Source organism: Nyctereutes procyonoides, unplaced genomic scaffold (assembly GCF_905146905.1).
Source record: "Nyctereutes procyonoides isolate TBG_1078 unplaced genomic scaffold, NYPRO_anot_genome, whole genome shotgun sequence".
Lineage (NCBI taxonomy): Eukaryota > Metazoa > Chordata > Mammalia > Carnivora > Canidae > Nyctereutes > Nyctereutes procyonoides.
Genome location: NW_026575128.1, coordinates 5,986,378 through 6,006,150, shown reverse-complemented (window position 1 = coordinate 6,006,150; position 19,773 = coordinate 5,986,378). Strand labels below are relative to the sequence as shown.

The 19,773-nt window shown below is 59.9% G+C and overlaps 1 protein-coding gene across 5 annotated transcripts in view; it reads right to left on the bottom strand.

Moving 5' to 3' along the window:
* The window catches only part of STK40 (serine/threonine kinase 40), a 39,250-nt gene that overhangs the window by 6,520 nt on the left and 12,957 nt on the right, over nucleotides 1–19,773 (bottom strand). For 4 of the 5 annotated variants that reach the window (XM_055341600.1, XM_055341599.1, XM_055341602.1 and 1 more), the window contains exons 2-7: nucleotides 11,118–11,237; nucleotides 9,520–9,605; nucleotides 8,995–9,138; nucleotides 6,744–6,971; nucleotides 5,895–5,947; nucleotides 289–404 (exon numbers count right to left, since the gene is read on the bottom strand). In XM_055341600.1, coding sequence (XP_055197575.1) covers nucleotides 289–404; nucleotides 5,895–5,947; nucleotides 6,744–6,971; nucleotides 8,995–9,138; nucleotides 9,520–9,605; nucleotides 11,118–11,237 — 747 coding nt within the window. The remainder of the gene's footprint in view (nucleotides 1–288; nucleotides 405–5,894; nucleotides 5,948–6,743; nucleotides 6,972–8,994; nucleotides 9,139–9,519; nucleotides 9,606–11,117; nucleotides 11,238–19,773) is intronic. The other variant, XM_055341604.1, reaches the window with a different exon arrangement.

Below are 19,773 nucleotides of genomic sequence, written 5' to 3'. Positions count from 1 at the left end.
CTGGCCACACCCTTGTCCAGTCCTTATCTGTCCTACCAATCACAGCTCAAATGTCACTTCCTCAGGAAAGTCCTTCAAGTGCCCATTGTTCACACTCACAGAAATACTGTCAGAGAGGCCCAGCCCACACCGGTGTGAGGAGGACTTCTGTTCCCCAAAAGACCCCAGATTCTGCACACAGAGGGACGGCGCTGGTCTGGACCAGCCCTGCAGCCCCGTACCCAGGCCAGGCCTGCCCCGGACACGCTCCGCCCAGCAAGTGAACTGCTGAGGGCCCGCCGCACCTACCGCTCAGCACGTCTGGGCTGATGTAGGCGGGGCTCCCCCTCTGGTCCTTCAGAAGGTCCCCCTCGCTCACGAGATGCTTCCCGAGGCAGAAGTTGGTGATGGTTATCCGATGTGTCCTGGGGTAGGTGGGGAGAGAATGAACAAACCGCGCGTCTGCACCCGCGGGCGCCCAGCTGCCCCCCATCTTGCCCAGGGAGCAAAGGGATCACCCCCACTTCCCTTTCTGCTCCCCGGCTCCCGCTACCTGCCCTGTGGCTGACGCCGGCCACCCTCGGCTGCCACCACCCTTGGTTGCCGCCAGCTGAGCTGTCCCCTTAGCACCTGGGGTCGGAGGAATCTCAGTCACTCAAGAGGGGCTCCCGGAACCTGCCGTCCTGGCTGAGCCTCGGGGCCACAGCTTAGGACGCAGAACAATGTGCAGAGATTTCCCAAAACCACCTCGCAGAACACCTATGTTTGGAATGACCAGAGACCTAGCTCGGCCCCTCCCTGACCTACAAGGAAAGTCAGCCCAGCAGGGCTCCGGGGCCCACACGTGGGAGAGTCGCTTTTGTCCCCCTCGGCCGATGGCTTTGGCCATCACCCTCGTCGCTGGCAGGCAGCGCCCTGGACTAGAAACGAACGCTTAGGGCACCTAGCGGGTGCGGGCCCTGCCCTCCATGTCTGATGCGGGCTGTCCGCGTTCGCCCTCACGGACCCAGGAGGGCGGCTTTCTGGCAGCCCTGTTTTCACAGTGATGGGTTCAGGGACAGAGAAATGGAGGGACTCGCTCAGGGCCCCACAGCCAGTGAGCAGGATCTAGGCTCGGTCAGTGCCCAGCCCCTGAAGGTCCCTTTGGCTCCAGCGAAGCCAACTCCGCCCTGCGCTTCAGACTCTCCTGGCCCAGGAGGCCGGAGACTCCCCCATCTGAGAGTCACGGTGTGCGCGGCTTAGGGCTCCGATCCTTTCATGCAGCTCACAACGTGCACAAGAGGAAGCGGCCCAGGGTGGATGCCTTACTCCACACCGGATGGGACGGGGTGGGCGGCAGGGGGCAAGGCCCCCTGGGGAGGGCGGGGGCCACCCTCCAGGCTGCATGTCATGTCGGCTGGTGTCAGCTGGCCAGGCAGAGAAGCAGGAGGATGGCAGGAAGGCAGCCCTGCGAGGGGCCTCCCACCGCCTCCCCCGCCTGAGGCGCAGGGTGAAGAGGGGGTCGGCTCGGCGGTGCGGGCTGCAGGGCCAAGTGTGGAATTCCCCAGGAGCCGTGACCAACGGGCTCCGCAAGCCTGTCAGCTATGTCGGGGAATTCTGCTGGCAGAGGGCTTGGTGCAAAACAAAGGTTAGTCTGTCCTGTGCATTCCGAAAGGAAACTCGACTGGCTCTGCACACAGGCCTGCCCTGTCAGATGCCAGTCTGCCCGGTGGCCCCAGGGCAGCGGGGGCCTGAGCGGGCAGGCAAGGGGCCTGGCCGAGGACAGCACGGCGAGAAGCCATGCTCCGGCTCTGAGCCGCCCGGATCACCACCCTGAGTGTGGGACTGTGCATCTGCAAGGCCCCACCGGGCGGAGGCACGGCACCCTCGGCGCCCTCCCCATCTCCCCGCCTCAGACGGCTGTCACAGCTGGCAGGGTGTCCCGCGGCGCTTCCCGGGGCACAGGACCCTGGCAGGGGACGGTCACGGCGGGGTCCCGTGGACTGGGGACTTGGATTCCCAGGTTCCAGACCCAGCTCGGCCATCCCTTGGCCTGTGACGGCGGGCACCTTATTTAGTCTCTTATTAAACCTGTTTCCCCATCTGTCAGACAGAGAATATCAGCACTCAACTCCTGGGACTGTGTGAGGACGTGACAGGAAGATGACCCCAGGGAAGGCAGGGCCGGGGCCTGGCGACTGGTGACTGATGGCTAACCCCATACCTGGGGGCGGGGAGTGGGAGTCCCCAGGAGATCCCATTGAGGGCGGTGGCCACAGGCCCCAGAGCATGCAGCGTGGGCTCTGCTTCCCTCCCGTCAGCTGTACTGCCGGCCTTGTGGTCCAGGGCACTGTGTGTGGCCAGGTGGTGGGGCCTGGGTGGTGGGGCCTGGATGGCAGGGCTTGGGCGGCGGGGCCTGGGCGGTGGGGCTGGGGTAGCGGGGCTGGGGCAGTAGGGCCTGGGCAGTAGGGTCTGGGCGGCAGGGCCTAGGCAGCGGGGCCTGGGCAGTAGGGTCTGGGCGGCAGGGCCTGGGGAGCGGGGCGGGGGGCAGTAGGGCCTGGGTGGCGTGGCTGGGGGAGTGGGGCTGGGGTAGTAGGGCCTGGGCAGCAGGGCCTGGGCAGTGGGGCCTGGGTGGCAGGGCCTGGGCGGCGGGGCCAAGGACCCTGGATGCTGTCCCACAGGAAACCCACACGGTCAGCTCCAAGACCTCCCGAAGCTTGGCTCCACTCCCCTGCCCAGCCACTACCCCCCAAGTCGGCGGTGGCGCCCAGAGCCCCGGGAGCCCCAGACTCCCCTGGCTGGTCCTGGCGGCAGGGGGCAAGGGCAGCGGGGGTGAAGGGAGGTGGCTCTGCGTCAGCACGATCCACTCCGCATGAGTCACTGGTTAGTTATGACCCTTTGGGCAACCAGCGTTTTTCTCCTTTTCTAGGAACTTGGTGTGCAACTTGCTTACCCAAAAAGAAAGAAGGAAGGAGAAAGAACCCACAGGAGACCTCACATAACCCCAACAGGGTATTTCACATTTTAACCCTTGCCGTTTCTCCCCAGCAGGGCGAACTCCAGGAGAGCGGCCTTGCAGACACACCTCCCCGTGTCCTCCCAGGCTGCTCCGTTCCCCGAGGGGCAGAGGCGGCCCTGCAGCTGGACTCAGGCCAGCCCGGCGGGCAGGCGGGGGCTGGAGCACCACCAGGCAGGCCTCCACCTCTGCAGGGGTGTGAGCGTGGAGGGAGGGGGTGTGACGCGGTATGACGTGGGCGGCGGGGCCTGTGCCCCCACCTGGAGCACCTGGGAGTCATGCGAAAGGGGTCAGAACCTCCGTCTATCCCAAGACCCAAGAGAGGGGATCATCCGATGAGAGGCCATGCAGTGAGACACGGGGTTTGAGTGGGGTTCTGGTGTTCCTCAATCCGAGGATCACCTCCATGGGCACACCCGCAGACACACGGGCATGCACACGCAGACCCTGGAGCTGCGGGAGCGACACTGTCGTTATTCAAGAGCCGTCTGACTTCCTGACTCTACTCCCAGAGCAGGGTGGCCTGGAGGAATGAGGGGAGCAGCCCCGCCACGGGCACCCAGAGGCCTGGGGTCCTTCTGGGGTCAGCGGCACACAGGTGCGCTCCCACAGCCACCGTCAGGCTGCTCCGTGCGGAAGGCTGGAGAGGACCTGGGCTCCGCAGCCAGATGCGCTGAGGTGGTCTAAAAATAGGCCCCCGTGTGAGCCCTGGGCCTGCCGACCAGAGCAGGCTGGTCCCGGGCCAACGTCCCACAGGAGGCCAGGGAAGACGGCAGGCTCTCGGAGCAGGCAGAGGCACAGAGCTGTAGCTCGGGGCTGCAGCCAAGGCCCCCTGCACCCCTGGGCGCACCCCTGGGGCCCTCACCTGCCACCCAACCCCCGTAGGCCTCGTCTCCCAGGAAGCGGGCCAGGGGCCTAGCAGCACGGGGCGCACGTGGGTGGGCCCAGCCTCGGAGGCGGTTCCACATCTCAGGCCACTGTCTGCAGGGAGGCTTAATCGCCTCCACTGCCATGAGGAGACGCAATCTCGGGGAAGCACTGGCTTCTGCAGCAGCCCCTCAATATGTGGCAGCCCCTCAATATGCAGGAGCCCCTCGATTCGCAGCAGCCCCTCAATACGCGGAGGAGCTAGCCAACCAGCACACGCTCTAGTCAATTCCCCCGGCCTCCAGGGAAATGAGGGTGCTGGGCTCTGAGCCGGGTCTAACCCCCAACTCCTGCTCCTGCCCGGCCTCCCCAGCTCCCTCCCTTGGCCTCAAGGGTTCACAGCCCTGAACTCTGGCTTCCTTCCCTCCTCCCCGTGGGGCAGGACGGGGTCAGGTTTTCAGGGCTTCACTTTCTCCAGCTGGCAAATCTTGACTCACCCTTCAGGGAACTGACTCAGACGGCCAGTCTCTGCCCTCACCCGCGGGCCCCCAGCCAGGGCTTTCTGGTCGGCACCCCGTCGCACGGGGGCTCTGGGAGACTGTGCCCGCGGCACGGGTGCCAGGTAGTGTTGGCAGGAGGGCGGGGATGGGCCGAGCTGCTGGGTGGGGTGGCACCCTCCCCCTGGCATCTCAGGCTGGCCCCCCCCACCCTCCCCAGGGCCTAGCTCCCTGCAGCTGCTTCTCCTCCCAGGCCCCTCCTGAGCCGGTGCCACATCATGGAGCAAGTCACTACCATGCCACTTCTGCCGTAAGATGGGGGCCTGCCCTCCGCGAGCCCTCGGACCCACTTCTACACCTGGAGGCGAGGGGCTGGCAAGGGTGAGCGGGCCAGGGACGGGGGTTGGCAGCGAGCCCGTCCCAGCTCTGCATCCTAGGGTCGTGGGGGTGCCTGCTGGCTGTCCTGGGCCCCCTCCCCTGGGGGGGGTGACCTGACTGTCTGAGGGTGCTAGGGTGAGCCGCCCAGAGCCCCTCCAAGATCGATGCACTGTCTCCCTCGTGTCACACTGATGGCTTCTGACCCCTCGTAGCCGCACCCTTTTCCAGGAAGCCCCCTTAGCCACAGGAAGCTGCCCTGGCCAAGACTACCCCACCCTGGCCTGGGCACAGCCTGCAGTCTGAGGCTGGTTGCAGTGGGGGGCCAGGGCCATGAGCCCCGTTTGCCTTAATCTGGGACTTGTGAAGGGCCCTCTGGCTCTCAGGTTTCCAGACCGAGGCCCCACTGTGGCTGCACCACAGCAGCACTTCTCCCTTGGCCCGATCCCACCCTTCTCCCTGACAGCATTTCCTGGTCAACCTTTTCTTTCTTTTTTTCTTTTTTTAAAGATTTTATGTATTTATTCATGAGAGACAGAGAGAGAGAGAGAGGCAGAGACACAGGCAGATGGAGAAGGAGGCTCCATGCAGGGAGCCCGACATGGGACTTGATCCCAGGACCCTGGGGTCACGCCCTGAGCCCAAGGCAGACGCTCAACCACGGAGCCACCCAGGTGCCCGCCTTGGTCAACCTTCTGCACACACACCTCAGAGTCTGGTTCCTGGAACCCAACCTCTGACGAGGCCTCATTTTGCTCACCCATCATTCCTTCACTCACTGAGCCCCCACCAGACACATCAAATGAGTGGCCCAAGGAGGGTCTCTGGAATCCTTCCCAGAGCTCCCTTTCTGCGGCCTGCGACCTTTAGGACTCCCCTTCTCCTTCTTCTTTTTCTAAGTAGGCTCCTCACCCAGCATGGCACCCGACGTGGAGCATGAACTCATGACCCTGAGATCACAACGCGAGCCGAGCTCAAGAGTCAGACACTCAACTGACGGAGCCACTCAGAAGGCCCTAAGATGCCCCTTCTAAGCAAGCACCCTATTCCCATGCAGCAAAGGGCAGTGGCAGGCATCCCATCCCCCACCCCTGGGATTTCCGGGGGACCTGGGGGCGCTGGGTAGTTGTGGCAGGTAGCCTGTGACAGCCCCGAGGTTACGTCGTCGAAGAGAATCTTACCTTTTATTGAGCACCATGTTCCCAAGCTTCAGGTCCCTGTGCACGATGTTTTTCTGGAAGAGCAACAGGCACATGGTTTGGACCGGGGAGGACAGAGCCTGGGTGGGGCCCAACCTGTCGCACGTGGGCTCTCCGGGTGTTTGGGAAGGCAGGGAAGGCTCTGTCTCGTCGGCTCAGGCCTGGACTGGTCAGCCACCCGAGGCCTCCCCAACCACGGCTAGGGATGGGGCAACAGGTGAGCCCAGGCGGTCTCCGCCCCTCCTGGGGTGGCTTCCCCAGCTTTCTCCCCTCAGGGCAGCAGCTGGTGGGGAAAACCAGTCCTCGCTCCGCCTCCAGCAAACATCCTGACAAAAAAGCCACTAGCATCTGCCTGGATCTGCTGTCAGAGAGGAACCATCACAGCTCTGGTTCCTCGAGGAGTACAGGCTCTGCCCAAGGAGCCGCGTGCCCAGAAGAGGCCCCGGCTCTCCTCCCCTGTACCTCGGGGTGCCTGACACCCCAACCCTAGGAGGAGCTCAGAGACAGGTGGGGGCTGCCCCGAGGCCTCACCGTCATCCCCTCTGTTGGGAGGCTACGGGGTAGCCTCTGGACAGCCGGGCAGCTGCCTCCTGGGCCCTGCTGGGCCGCTCGGGCAGCCCTGTGCCTCTGTGGGTGCTCAGGTCACCCAGCTACTTTCCTGCAGGCTGCTGCGGCTGCGCAGCACACCAGGGGAGGTTGCGGGGCCAGAGCTGCTTGCACTGAGCAGCAGCACGAGGGTGGCCTTCCACGGCCACAGGGCCTGGCGGCCTGTCACCGGAAGCCGGGACAGGCCAGCCAGAGGCGGAGGACATGCAGAAGGGCAGACGTCACCTGGTGCAGGGCCTCCACGACGCGTACCACGTCGTAAAAGATGACCACGGTCTCCCGCTCACTGAGCCGCTTCTCCTTAATGACGTAGTGCTGCAGGTTGATCAGGTCGGCGGTCTTGTCGCTGAAGTCGTGGGCACAGAGGCAGTCGAGGACAAGGCAGATGCGCTTCTTCATCTTCTTAACCATCCGGCTGGATTCCGTGTCCTCAACGATTTCACAGGTGCGGTCCTGCGAGGCAGGGGGCAGACCAGGGCTTGGCTGGGGCCAGCGATGCTGGGGGCTCGGGACGCACCCCCCCCCCCCCGGAGTTGGAGGCCTGAGGCCTGGGGCCTGGGGCCTGGACCCGGGGTCCACTGCAGAACACCCGGCTTCCTCCATGCCAGGGCCCGGCCCAGCCGGGGCCTCAGGTTAAATGCCTCATGATCTGGTCCTGATGCACGGGGTTTGGATCGGGGCTGAGCATGAAATGCCAAAGGGACCCCTGAGCCCAGGGTGCGGGTGGCAAGCCCAGGGCTTCCAGTTGTGACCCAGGTCCCGAGATAATAGAAGTCAGGTGTGACAACTGCTTTCACGCAGGACCCCTGGGCAGCCGCGAACCGTGGGTCTGTTGGGGTTCAGGCTCTGGCTTGTTCCAGCTGCGGGACAGGGGGCAGTTCACCTCACTTCTCTAAGTCTTTGGTCCCTCGTCCGTCAAAGGGAGCTAGCACCCTCCCTCACAGGCTGTCCAGAGAAGACAGCAACCCGTGCCTGTGCTCAGGATGTGGGTCCTGCCACCAGCATGTGCTCGGCCCATTTTCCTTGCCAAAAAGATATTTCTTTTTCTTTTCTTTCTTTCATTCTTTTTTTTTCTTTCTTTTTTTTTTTTTAAGATTTTATTTATTTATTCATGAGAGACACACAGAGAGAGAGGCAGAGACACAGGCAGAGGGAGGAACAGGCTCAATGCAGGGAGCCTGATGTGGGACTTGATCCCCGGGACTCCAGGATCACACCCTGGGCCGAAGGCAGGCACTAAACCACTGAGCCACCCAGGGATCCCCATCTTTTTCTTTTTTTTTTTTTTTTTAAGATTTTTAAGAAAGTAATTCTACACCAAATGTAGGGCCTAAACCTACAACCCCTACTGATGAGCCAGCTCAGGGAGACGCTCAGTGTCATCCCCAGCAGACTGACGCTTGGCTCTGGGGGACTGCGGGGGGCTCTAACCACCCACGTTCTGTTATCCAAGATGATACGGGGGGCGGGGGGCAAGCTCTGGCAGGCGTCAGAGATGAAGCACTGTGGACTCCCCATCACCCTCGGTGTGGTTTCACGTGGAAGGGAAACACTGATTCTCAGAGTTGCCTCTAATCGCACACCTAACAATAAAGCCCTCGGTAGGGCGTGTGAGGTCGGGGTGGGTTGGGTTGCATTTTCCCTCGATTTTACCCAAGAACTCAAGCTGATGGGCAAGTAAGTGCAATGAGCACGTAGGGACAGCTCGGGCCACGCACAGGCCTGCTCACCCTCCCGAGCACCCTACGAGCGAGTGAGGCAGGCATCCGTCACTGCCTCCATTCTACGGATGAGGAACCTGAGGCCTGGGGACCGGACGTGACTTGCCCCAGGTCACACAGCCTGAATCTGGGGCCGCCGGCGCTGAACCTCTGTGCCTCCTGAGTGCGGGTCCATCTGGCGAGAGTGGCCCTGGCCAGTGGGTCTAGCTGGGGGCCCCGGGGAAGCTCTGCTGGGGCCCTGAGCGGGAGGCCTCCCGGGGGCCCTGACGCGGGCCTTCCTCATTTCTGGAGACACCATGTCGGTTCAGCCCCGAGGAGGGCTCTTCAGGCTGGGAGTTATTCACTAGTGCCTTCCCTACGGGACCTGGGAATCTGGGCACGCTGGGCAGGGGGCTCGGGGATACTTCTCAACAGCTGGTATGCCTGGGCAGGCCGGAGGATGGCAGGCACCCAAACCAGGGATCCACGGGTGGCCCTTAGGGCACGTCCCTCCTTGTCGCCCCTCCCACCCTGGCCTGGCCCACTCCTGACACGACAGGAAAGGGCCCTGGGATTGATATAACGTCATGCTTTGCCCCTTTCTGAGGAAAGTGGCCCTGCCAAGAAAGGGGCTCTCCCGGCAGGCCACGAGCGCTGCCGCAGGGGAGGCCAGGCCTGACCTCCAGCCCCCCACCCAGGAGGTCCTGGTGCACCCGGCGTGCCGGGCAGGCTGCTGGAGGGACCCACCCCCCAGGGATGGCCCCTCTGCCACTCACCTGGAAGAGCCCGTGGTGGTGAACCACGCCGTCCTGCGTGTGGAGGAGGGAGAGCAGAGAATACTCGGTGTGTAACAGCATCTTGCCTTGCCTCTCCTCCTGGCTCTCTATTCCTTGGTCCCCCCTCTCCTCAAGGGTGAGGATCTTTAGGGAGGCACACACGCAAAAAGACCAAAAATCCAAAAAAAAAAAAAAAAAATCCTGACTTTACAAAGCAGAATGACTAGAACAGGATGAGCCGGGGCGGCAGGGGTGGGGGGGTGGGGGGGGGTGCTCAGGTCTGGTACATGACACCTGCACGCACGCTTGCACGGGCACGCACAACGTGCAGGGCTTTTCTCAACGTGACAGCAGTGTGACTTGCGCTCATCGAGCTCTCGAAATCAGGCGTGTTCGCAGCGAGACTGCGTGAGCCCGAGCGAGCGCTTCCTGGGAAGAAATGCTGCTACTCTGGTTCGCAGGCAGTGTGGGTATGAAGCTGGGGAGGGGAGAGCAGCCGGTGGCCACCCGGGGCACCTCACTCACCTTCAGCTGATAGAAGTCGTCAGTGCCGTCCTTCCTCGCCAAACACTGCACGATGCTGGGCACCGGGGAGTTGCCCAGGCGAGGGCCTACGGCACACAGAGCTGGGCTCACTTCTCCACCCCCTGCCCCGCCCGCGTCTCGTGGACCACGTGGTCTTTCTGCACCCCCCACGGCAGCTCACGGCCACCGAGCTGCCCCTGCCCCCAGGTCTCCCGGGGGATCCCCACGGTCTCCCCTCCAAACACGGAGGAGTGTGCACGACCCCCCGAGGTACACCTGGCTTCTACGGGCATGTTTCTCAAACATGGGGGTCTCCGACAGGGGTGTGCACCGGCACCTGAGGAGCACGTGTTCACAGAAGGGGGCCCAGCGGCCACCTGGAGCCTGAGTTGGCACCTCCAGGGCGGGGGTGCTACAGCTTTGGTGAGACCCCCCGCAGCATGGGGTGGCCGCCGGGCCCCCCTGGACAGGCCGGGGAGCTTCTGTACTTCGGAGATGTCCATGCTCCTTGTCCCTTGCCAGCATCCCACCCGGGGCTCAGAGCAGAAGTCACGTGAGGTCACTGTGTCACTTCACAGTGTGTCACTGCTCTTAACATACAGCCAAGGGCTGGTAGGACTTGGTTCCTGCCCACCTCCCTGGTTACGTGCCCCCCCCCCCCGCCCCCCGTGGCCATGCTCCAGCCACACGGGGCACCTGCGTACTAACTTGGGAAGCGCTTTCCTGCCTCTGGGCCTTCGCCTTTGCGCTTCCTTCTGTGTGGAATGCTTTTCCCCTGCATTCCCCACGGCTGGCTGCTCTGCAGCTGTCAGCCCAAACCTCCGTCCTCGGACAGGTCTTCCTGGTCTCACATGGTCTCGTTTACCTCCTTCAAGGCCCTTACGGCCCTGCTGGTGACCGTGTGCGTTGTTTACCCTGTTCCTTTCCCCCACTAGCCTCTTAAGTTCTGTGCGGGCAGGAACTGGTCTGTCCCGTCCATGGCTGCGCCCCTAGCGAACAGCCTAGGCCCGGCGCATGGCCGATGCCACCCTGTGTCCCTGAGTCTGAGATGCTGCCCCAGAGCGAAACTCACACCAGGTCTCCGGCTGATGGCAGGGTCAGGGTCCTCAGAGCCCACTTCACCCCTGCACCCTGAGCATAGCAACCCCGGTTCGTGGGGCCTCCAAGGCCTACGGCTCTTGTGGACCATGGGGCACACCCAACTCCACAGGACTTCTGTGCCTTATATAAGAAGTCTGGAGGGCCGCACCAGACGCTGGGTGGAATGAACTGTGCCCTCCAACGATGGCCAGGGGAGTGCCTTGGATGATGGGCCGTGGGTTCTGATGTAGCTCGTGTGCCTCCCCTGTGCGGCATGGGGGGTGGGTGCAAACGGGGTGCTCTGGGGGAAGAAACAGCCTTGCTCTCGGCTGGAGCTGGTCGGGGCTGGGGAGGCTACAGCAACGGCAACTCGGGCGCAGCAGGACCTTGAGGCTCCAGGTCCCCCACGGGCACAGCGGGACCACACTCAGAGCAGCAGGGCTCGGGCTGCCCTGCGCTGGGGGCTGTGGCACTCCCCCTGCACCTGCCCCCCCGCGCCCCGGCCCCCGGAGGCTTACCCAGGATGAACGGTCCAGCTCTCTTTGCATTATTTCCGGAAATGCCACCTCCTAGAGCCTTGGCCCTGGCCGACGTTTCCCCAGCTCCTCTGTCCGATGCTCTCCGCTTCATTCTCAGCTCTAGAGAAGAAGAGGAGGCCTCCTCACTGAGCAAGGCAGCGAGTTTCCCCACGCGAACCCAGCCTGCGAGCCTCTGACTTGGGGATGCGTCACACAGCTGCGGCTGCTGTTCTCCGCCTCCCCCCCCTCCCGGAGGAGCATCGAAGGTTCCCAGTGACAAAGAGTCACAGCTCCTTTCCTGGCATTAATCAGGGGCTCGGGGTGGGGGGTGGGGGGCGTCCTTCCAGGCAGCATATACTGGCTACCGAGGTGGGCAGCCAGCCTGCGTTAATGGGGCAGGTCAAAGGCAGAGGGGACGACGCTGGCTTTGTGCAGAAGCAAACTGGGGTCCCCAAGGGACCACCCCAGAGACAGAGGAGCCATGGCCCGGAAGCTGTTCCCAACGCGAGGCCTTCCCCCGAAGTACCTGCAGCTGCGTGGCCTGAAGTAGTGAATCCTGGGCCCTGTGCGCCCCCACTGATCCCTGGGGCGCTGCGGGGAGGGGGCCGGGGACTTGTCTGCCCCCCGAATGGGAGCGGATGGCTGCCTGAGGGTCTCCTCCCTCAAACTCCCCTGATGAACACTCATAAAGTGTCAGTGGGGGAGCGGATTTACTTTCTCTTCCCTTTCTCCTATTTTCAACTTTTTCTTTAATTACTTTGAAACAAGACACATTGTACATTTAAGAGCCGGTGAAAGGATGCTGATGGAGGTCACGGAGTGCCTGGGTCTCCCCGGAAATCCCTGTCCCCTCTAGGGTTAAGATAAAAGATGGACACAGAAGCCAGGTTCTAGAACATAACCTCTGGATGTGGAGTAAATACGACAAAAGAGTTGCTCCTTTCAGCTGCCTACAATTCAGGGCTCCCGGAGGCCGTGTCCTGGATGTGGGGCAGGGACACGGAGGGACACAGAGGAGATCCACACAGGGAAGGCAGAGGGCCACGGGGCTGCTGGGGGAAGGCCAGCTGCCCAGCCCTGAGGAGGGCCCTTGGGCTTCAGGCAGCTCAGGGAAAACTTCCCTGCGGAGGGGATGGTGGCGTGGGCTGGGGGAGGGGCAGGCCACTCCAGGCAGGAGGACCTGCTGAGCGACCGTCATAGGTAAGCAACAATCTCCAAGGGCTTTGTGTTGCTGGCAGGAACAGCACGAAGCAGGGAGGGGTGGCAAGACGTGACCCAGAGGGAGGGACAAGGGTGGGATCTAGGGGACCTGATGGCCAAGTTAGGAGTGTAGCTTAGGGACACTGAACCATAAAATTCTATAATTTTTTTTCTTTGTACAGAAAGCATTCCCTGCAGTAACATTAGAAAATGCAGATAAGCAAAAATAAGAACACAAGGTACCCATAATCTCAGCATCCAGATGTAGTCCCTGTTAACATTCGGGCAGGCTTTCCTGTATGTCTACGTGTGCACGCTTCTAGTGTTCATTATTACAAACATTTGGACCACACTGTGATACCATTTTGTAAGCTTCCTTTTCTCCCACCTAAAATACATGATGAGGGTGAATTTTACAGTAGGGGAAATATATCTCAGTAAGGCTGTAAAAAAAAAAATCATTAACATCCCATCCCTACATGACAGTATCCTGCAACATCACCTGAAATACCTACGCAGTCTCCCTGGTAAGAACAGATCATGATTTAATGGTCCACACACCTATCAGGGACACCCGGATTTTTTCTTTTTTTCATCCATCCATCCATTCTTTTTTTTTTTTTAAGTAGGTTCCATGCCCAGTGTGGGGCCCGATGTGGGGCTTGAACCCACGGCCCTGAGATCAAGGAAGGCCTGAGCTGAGATCAAGAGTCGGATGTTTAACTGACTGAGCCCCCAGGCACCCCTTTTCTATTCTTTATTAACTGTTACTCACAGACATCTTGACATACTTGTCTCCCTTCCTCAGGACAGATTCCAAGAAGGGAACCACCAGGTCAAATAGAACCCACACTTCCAAAGGTATCTGTCATACACTGTGAAGCTGCGCTCAGAGAGGCTGTGCCCATTTATAACCCCTCTTCCTCATTTCTAGAAACTGCCAATTGATGGGTAATAAAAAGAATTATTGTGGTTTAAATACTCAATTCCTTCACTATTCATGATGCTGAACTTGTTTCACAGACTTACTGGTTGTATATATTATTTCTCTATGAATTTCCAGTTTATTTATTATTTAAAAAAGATTTTATATATTCATGACACAGAGAGAGGCAGAGACACAGGCAGAGGGAGAAGCAGGCTCCATGCAGGGAGCCTGACGTGGGACTCGATCCCGGATCTCCAGGACCACGCCGTGGGCTGCAGGCGGCGCCAAACCACTGCACCACCGGGGCTGCCCTTTTTTTCCATTTCTTTACTGCTTTGTATTAGTCTTACTGATTTTTAGGAACTCTTTACATACTAAGGTTATATAGATGACATAGGATGAAGATTTTCTTAATGTTTTAATATTTTGCTAATTTATTATTATTATTAAATGTATTATTATTATTTTGGGGAGGGATGAAGGGGCATAGGGAGAGAGAGAGAATCTTAAGCAGGTTCCACACCCAGGATGGAGCCTAACACAGGGCTCCATACAACCCTGAGATCAGGACCTGAGCCAGAATCAAGAGTTGGATGCTGAGCAGCCCGGGTGGCTCAGTGGTTTAGCGCCGCCTTCAGCCCAGGGCCTGAGCCTGGAGACCTGGGATCAAGTCCCATGTCGGGCTCCCAACATGGAGCCTGCTTCTCCCTCTGCCTGTGTCTCTGCCTCTCTCTCTCTCTGTGTCTCTCATGAATAAATGAATAAAATCTTAAAAAAAATAAAATAAAAATAAAAAAATTAGAGTTGGATGCTCAACTGACTGAGCCACTGAGATATCCCCCTAATTTTTTAAAAAAATTATTTTTAAAAATAATGTTTACCCCCAAAGTGAGGCTTGAACCCATGACCCCGAGATCAAGAGTCACATGCTCTACTGACTGAGCCAGCCAGACACCCCAACATTTTGCTAATTAAAAAAAGGCTTAAGTGTTTACGTCATCAAATAGTTCTCTTTTCCTTTAGTTTTGCTGTTATTCCTGGAAGGTCGCCCCTTCCTACTCTGAGACAGGTGCATATTCGCTAGTTAGCTGAAGTCCCCACGGGCTGCCATCCTGGCGCTCATCCTCAGGCCAGGAGACGGGCTCCGGCGGTGACACGGCAAGCAGGAGAGCCGGCCTGGCACACCTCCGTCCCATCTCCCAGGCTCGCCTCTTGTCGAGACCCCGTGCGTTCTCAGAGTCGTGCCCCCGAGTTCACCTGAGAGTAACGAGGACCATGTCCCTCAGTCGGCATGACAGGCCCCATGACTTCTGCCAAAGGGACTTACGGCGGAAGCGGTTCAAAGTCATTCATACAAAAGCAGGGAAGAATGAAACTGCTTCTAGACAAATCTTAAGAAGCTGGGCAGCAATGTGTCCGGAACAGCGTCCCCTCCCTTTGCCTGCTTAGCTTCTACTCATCCTTCTCGATTTAAACATCCCCTCCTGGGATCCCTGGGTGGCGCAGAGGTTTGGCGCCTGCCTTTGGCCCAGGGCGCGATCCTGGAGACCCGGGATCGAATCCCACGTCGGGCTCCCAGTGCATGGAGCCTGCTTCTCCCTCTGCCTGTGTCTCTGCCTCTCTCTCTCTCTCTCTCTCTCTCTCTCTGTGACTATCATAAAAAAATAAAAATTTATAAAAAAAAATAAAAAAATAAACATCCCCTCCTCAGAGCAGCCTGCCCTGATACCTCTCCTAGCGCTGGGTCCCAGTTACCCTCACTATCATGGAATTTCCACTCATAGCCCTTTCCGTGTTTTGTGACCATGTATTTGTGTGTTCACACACTTAATGTCTTTCTCCACCACTAGAATAGAAGTCTCATGAGGAAAAAATATCGTGTCTGAAGCTCCTGCACCCCCAGCTCCTGGCCCAGCAGGTGCTCCAGGAGCGGCTGGACGCCCCCCTCTCCGGATGGTGGTGGTTCTCGCCAGGTCGGCAGGCCTGGGCCCCTCCCGACACAGAAGCCAGTTTCTGACCCTGCTCGCCATCTTCCCTGGAGCACTACGCCCCCCTCGTGCTGGTTCCCTGGAGAGCACCACGGAGCCTCCAATGTGTCTGTGTAGACGCTGCCTGGATGCCTCCGCACAGGCATGGTCTAGACAACAGTTTGTCGGGAGCAGCCGCAGCACAGACAATGAGTGGGCTCGGCCTGACCCCACCCACCCCACTCAGGATTCAGCTCAAGCAAATGGCTCGGGAACTGCTCCAAAATGTAGGCTGACAGAAGGATGGGAGCAGACGGGCAGGGAGAGGGAGAGATGCTGGCAGGGGAAGCGGTAGTGAGGCTGTCTCCCTTCCTGAACACGCAGGGCTGGGGGAGCAAAGGAAGCAGAGTGAAGAGGCAGGCCTGGCAAGTGGAAGCTGCTACAGGCTCACCAGAGGTGTGAGCAGAGACAAACCCCCAGGGGACAGGCTCTCCTGCCCCCCAACCCCTGCTGACGCACACGGAAGGGATGCCCCACCCTCAAACCATCCTGGTGGGTCCCCTTCCAGAGACACACCTGCAAGTGGTCCCCTAGTGCTCCCACAGGGGAGGCTGCTTGGAGGGATCCCGGCCTCATGGTGAGACCTGCCAAGGAGGTCTGGCTACCCTGGTCTAGGAGGCCTTGGGGCCAGGCCCCTCCAGAGACACTGGTCCTCAGGCTGAGGTGAAGGGCCCTGGCCCAGTCTGGCTACAGGGCAGCCATGGGCCTGGGTGTTTCCTGGGCCTCCGGCTCAGCTCTGCAGGAACTCAGCCATCCTGGCTTGGAAGTCTCTGGAGCTTTAATCTGTCAACTACTCCGTGTGCTACCCTCCTAAGTCAGCACCAGCTCCCTTAGAACCTGCACTCACCAGGAAGCTCAGTGAGGCAACAATAGGGGTGAAGGGAGGAGGCTAGAACCAGCCTGGCGCCCCCCCCGCCCCCCCATCTGCCAGCTGTGGGCCTCCATCCTCAAAGCTGAGGGTTCACTTGCTGGGCCCAGCTGGGGAGTGAGTCAAGGGCCTGGGCACTGGAGGGCCGAAGCTCTGTGACAGCCACCGTGCCTGCCCAGAGGAGGGGGATGCCTGCCGTACTGTCAATTTGGGGTTAAGGTCACTTCAACCCAAAGCTGCTGGGCGATAGGAGCCCAGCTTTGCCAGAAGGCAATGAAGGCTGGGCTGTTAGCAACACATAAGTTTCCAAGGCCTGTGATGCCTAATCCAGGGGTGCAGTGTGGCACGTACAGCACAGCTGGGCAGGGGAGGGCCAGGCAGGACATGGTTCAACATGGTGGACGTACGTCAACCACGGAAGGAGGTGGGCAGCAAAGAGAGATGGTGCCGGGCCCCCAGCCCCACCCCGCCCAGCTTGGTCTTCCCTCCGATCCACCCCCTACAAAGCAGCTGGACCCTGGCCAGACCAAGGAGAGGCCCATAGCTGGCACCCAGGAGTATCTCCTCCACAGAGGTACCCAACGCCCCGGGCAAGGACACACATGCAGAGCCAGAGCGAGCCTCCCACCTCCACAGGCACGAGGGACCGTGATGGAACCAGCCCTCTGTGCAGAAAGTTCTGCACTCAACCCCACCTGGGTTTCCTGCTGCAACCTCCGGGGTCCTGGAGAGGTGGGTGACCCTGCACACCGAACCAGGGAAGGCAGGGGGCAAGGTCAGTCTGCGCAAGGAGCCAGCAGCAGACCCCGGCCCGGTGCGGTGCTTGGTGTGTGTGTCTGCATGCGTACGATGACAGTGGCAGCTGGTAGCCACAACGCGTCAGCAGCTTCCAATGGAGCCAAAGGACTGTGTCTACACTGTAGGGTCAGGCTGAGCCGATAGGGTCAAGATTCAAGCTGGCCCTGTCAGCAGCCCCTGCACCCACCCCCATGTTTCCTGGCTCTGTCAAGACAAAATAAAACCAACCAACCAACCAACAAAAAGTCCCCAAGTGGTGCAGACTCTGTCTTGTGGACTTTACCTCTGGCCGGGCCTACTGAAGGCAGGGACCCTGCACCTCTGCTCAGCTCACATGCACCTGGAAGTGAGCACGGAGCTCCCCCCATCTCTGGCCTCAACATGAGGGGCCACACGCGTGTTAAAGGTCTGTGTGTCCAGACCCACACCAGACCCCAGGAGGGAGCAAAGAGTCTCGGCTGAGAGGACACTAAGGGAGCACAATGATATGGTTAGAAGAACCGGCCTCGGGCTTCATCACAGCGCAACACAGACACAACCGTTTGTACGACACTCGGGAGTACAGGAGCAGGGGCCCCCGGCCATCCTGCACTGGCCCTGTCACCTTCAGCCTGAAGGGATCACCATCTTGATCCACATAACCCACGCTGGCTGGGAACCTCTGAGTCAGAGCAAGCGTTCTGGAGCAAGCCAGTCTCGGTTCCAAGGCCAGCACCGTCACTTGGTGGTGATAAGATCTCGGGCAAGTTCCTTGTTCAGCATCTACAGAATACAGAGCACAACACCTACCTTCCGAGGCTGGGCCAAGGATGAAGTAATGACCCACGCAGAGCACCTACCAGCACACGTAAGCACTTGGTAGCTTGTGCTACTACCAGCTTAAACGCAGCAGCTCTCTATTTCTCCTGCCCACAGGGAAGGGGACTGTTACTCACTAGGCACTAATGGGGGGGGGGGGGAGGCAGACCAAAGAGGGCACCTGAACCTGCCACTGGGCTCTGGGCCTGGAGGCCAGGGGGCTCTGATGGCCAGCTTCAGCGACAAGCTCGGCTCAGTGTGGGGAGGGGAGGCGGCCCAGAGGGCTAGCCAGCTGGGCTGGGGAGGAGGGGAGGAGGGGGTGTGGGGCGGCAGGAGAGGGCAGACGCACCCAGCATCTCACGCTCTTGCTCTGCTCACAGGTCTGGGGGAAAGCAGAGGCTGGAGCACCAGCTAGCAACTATAGACCTGGGCCACAGCGAGGGACTGCCCGGGAGCCCGAGATGAAGACCTGGTGCCCCTAGGCCGGGATATGCACTTGACAAAATGACTGAATTGTCTAATTAAAGGATCTGTGGAACTCACTGTATCGATAGCTCGATTTTTTTTTTTTTAAAGCACACTATGGCCTTAACCAAATGGTCCAAGTTACTATCACCAATAACAGAACTGACATCCTATTACGCCGGATAGAACACTGACTTACGTTATTTGGCCCCAAGTACAGCCCGACTGTGGTCCTGAGACGAACACAAACTAAGGAACACAAAACAGGCCTGTACCTTTCAAACCAATAGTGACGGATGAAGACTGAGGAGCCAGTCCAGATTAATGGAGATCAAAGACGTAAGACAAGCAAATGCCGCGTGTGATCGTGGGGTGGGGGAGGCATAAAGGATATGGCTGGGCAGCTGACAAAATGTAGATACAGACCGTACGGATGTTACACTTCCTGGGTTTGAAAACTGCACTGTGGCTACGTGGGGAGCAGCTGCTTGCTCTTAGGTGACAGGTGCCAAAGGGTTTGGGGGTGAAGGGTCACAATGCCTGCAATGGACTCTGAGGTCAGACGGGAGAAAGTGCAAGCTGCTGGGGAGAGCAGCTCCAAGGCCCTGGAGGAGTCACGGATTCAAAGGGACTCCTTGCGGGCCCCAGTGCACAGTGGCAGGATGGGGGGGGGGGGGCTCATCCTTGTTGGGCGGAGCCAGGCCCGCAGGAACAGCAGTTGGGTCCTGAATGCCACCCCCCACCCCACAGGCGGGCTGGAGAGCATCCATGCAATGCCCAGGTCTGCCACCTGGCGGCGTCTTTCTGCAGCTCCCGTTCCAAGGGTTCTCCCTGCCCCAGGTGTGTGGGGGCGACCTCGCTCTCCCTGGTTGATGGGGAAGGATGCAGGGCCACAGGGCCACTCTGGAGAAGCCCCCAGCTCAGCTACCTTGGTAACTGGGGCCTGGACCTTGCACTTTCTCCTCTGCTCCGGGACCTGGGCCTGCAGTGGCTCCGTCTGTCTCTGCGGTGGGGGTGCCTTTCTGGTCTACAGGGGGAAGCCCTAACCCCTCTGGGAGCCGGGCCGGACCCAGGCTACCTGTCCAGCCTCACCAAGTGACTCACAGTTCCCAGAGTGTGCCGGGAACATGCTTGCCCTGCCCCCGCTCCTGGCTGGCTCATCCTCTTCCTCAGTCCTCACTGCAGCAAGGCCTTTCCTCCTCCAGCAGCTGGGGCACCTGCGTGTACCTCTGTCCCCTCCCGTTGTCCCTGTCCGGGAACCACTGCTTTATCTGACTTCCCCAACACCGAGGGAGCAACTCCAATTCACAGCTGCTTCCCTGCACCCTGCCCAGGGCCTGGCACACTGCTGAAGGGGAAGACCGAGTATAGAACTGTTTGTTAGGCACCCAGAATGCATTAAAGCCATACCGGCGGGGCGCCTGGGTGGCTCAGTCAGTTAAGTGTCTGCCTTCAGCTTGGGCGCTCGGGTCATGATGTCACAGTCCTGGGAACCAGCCTGCTTCTCCCTCTCCCACTGCGCACCGCACCCCCTCGGGTGCACAGTCTCTCTCCCCTTGTCAACTAAATAAA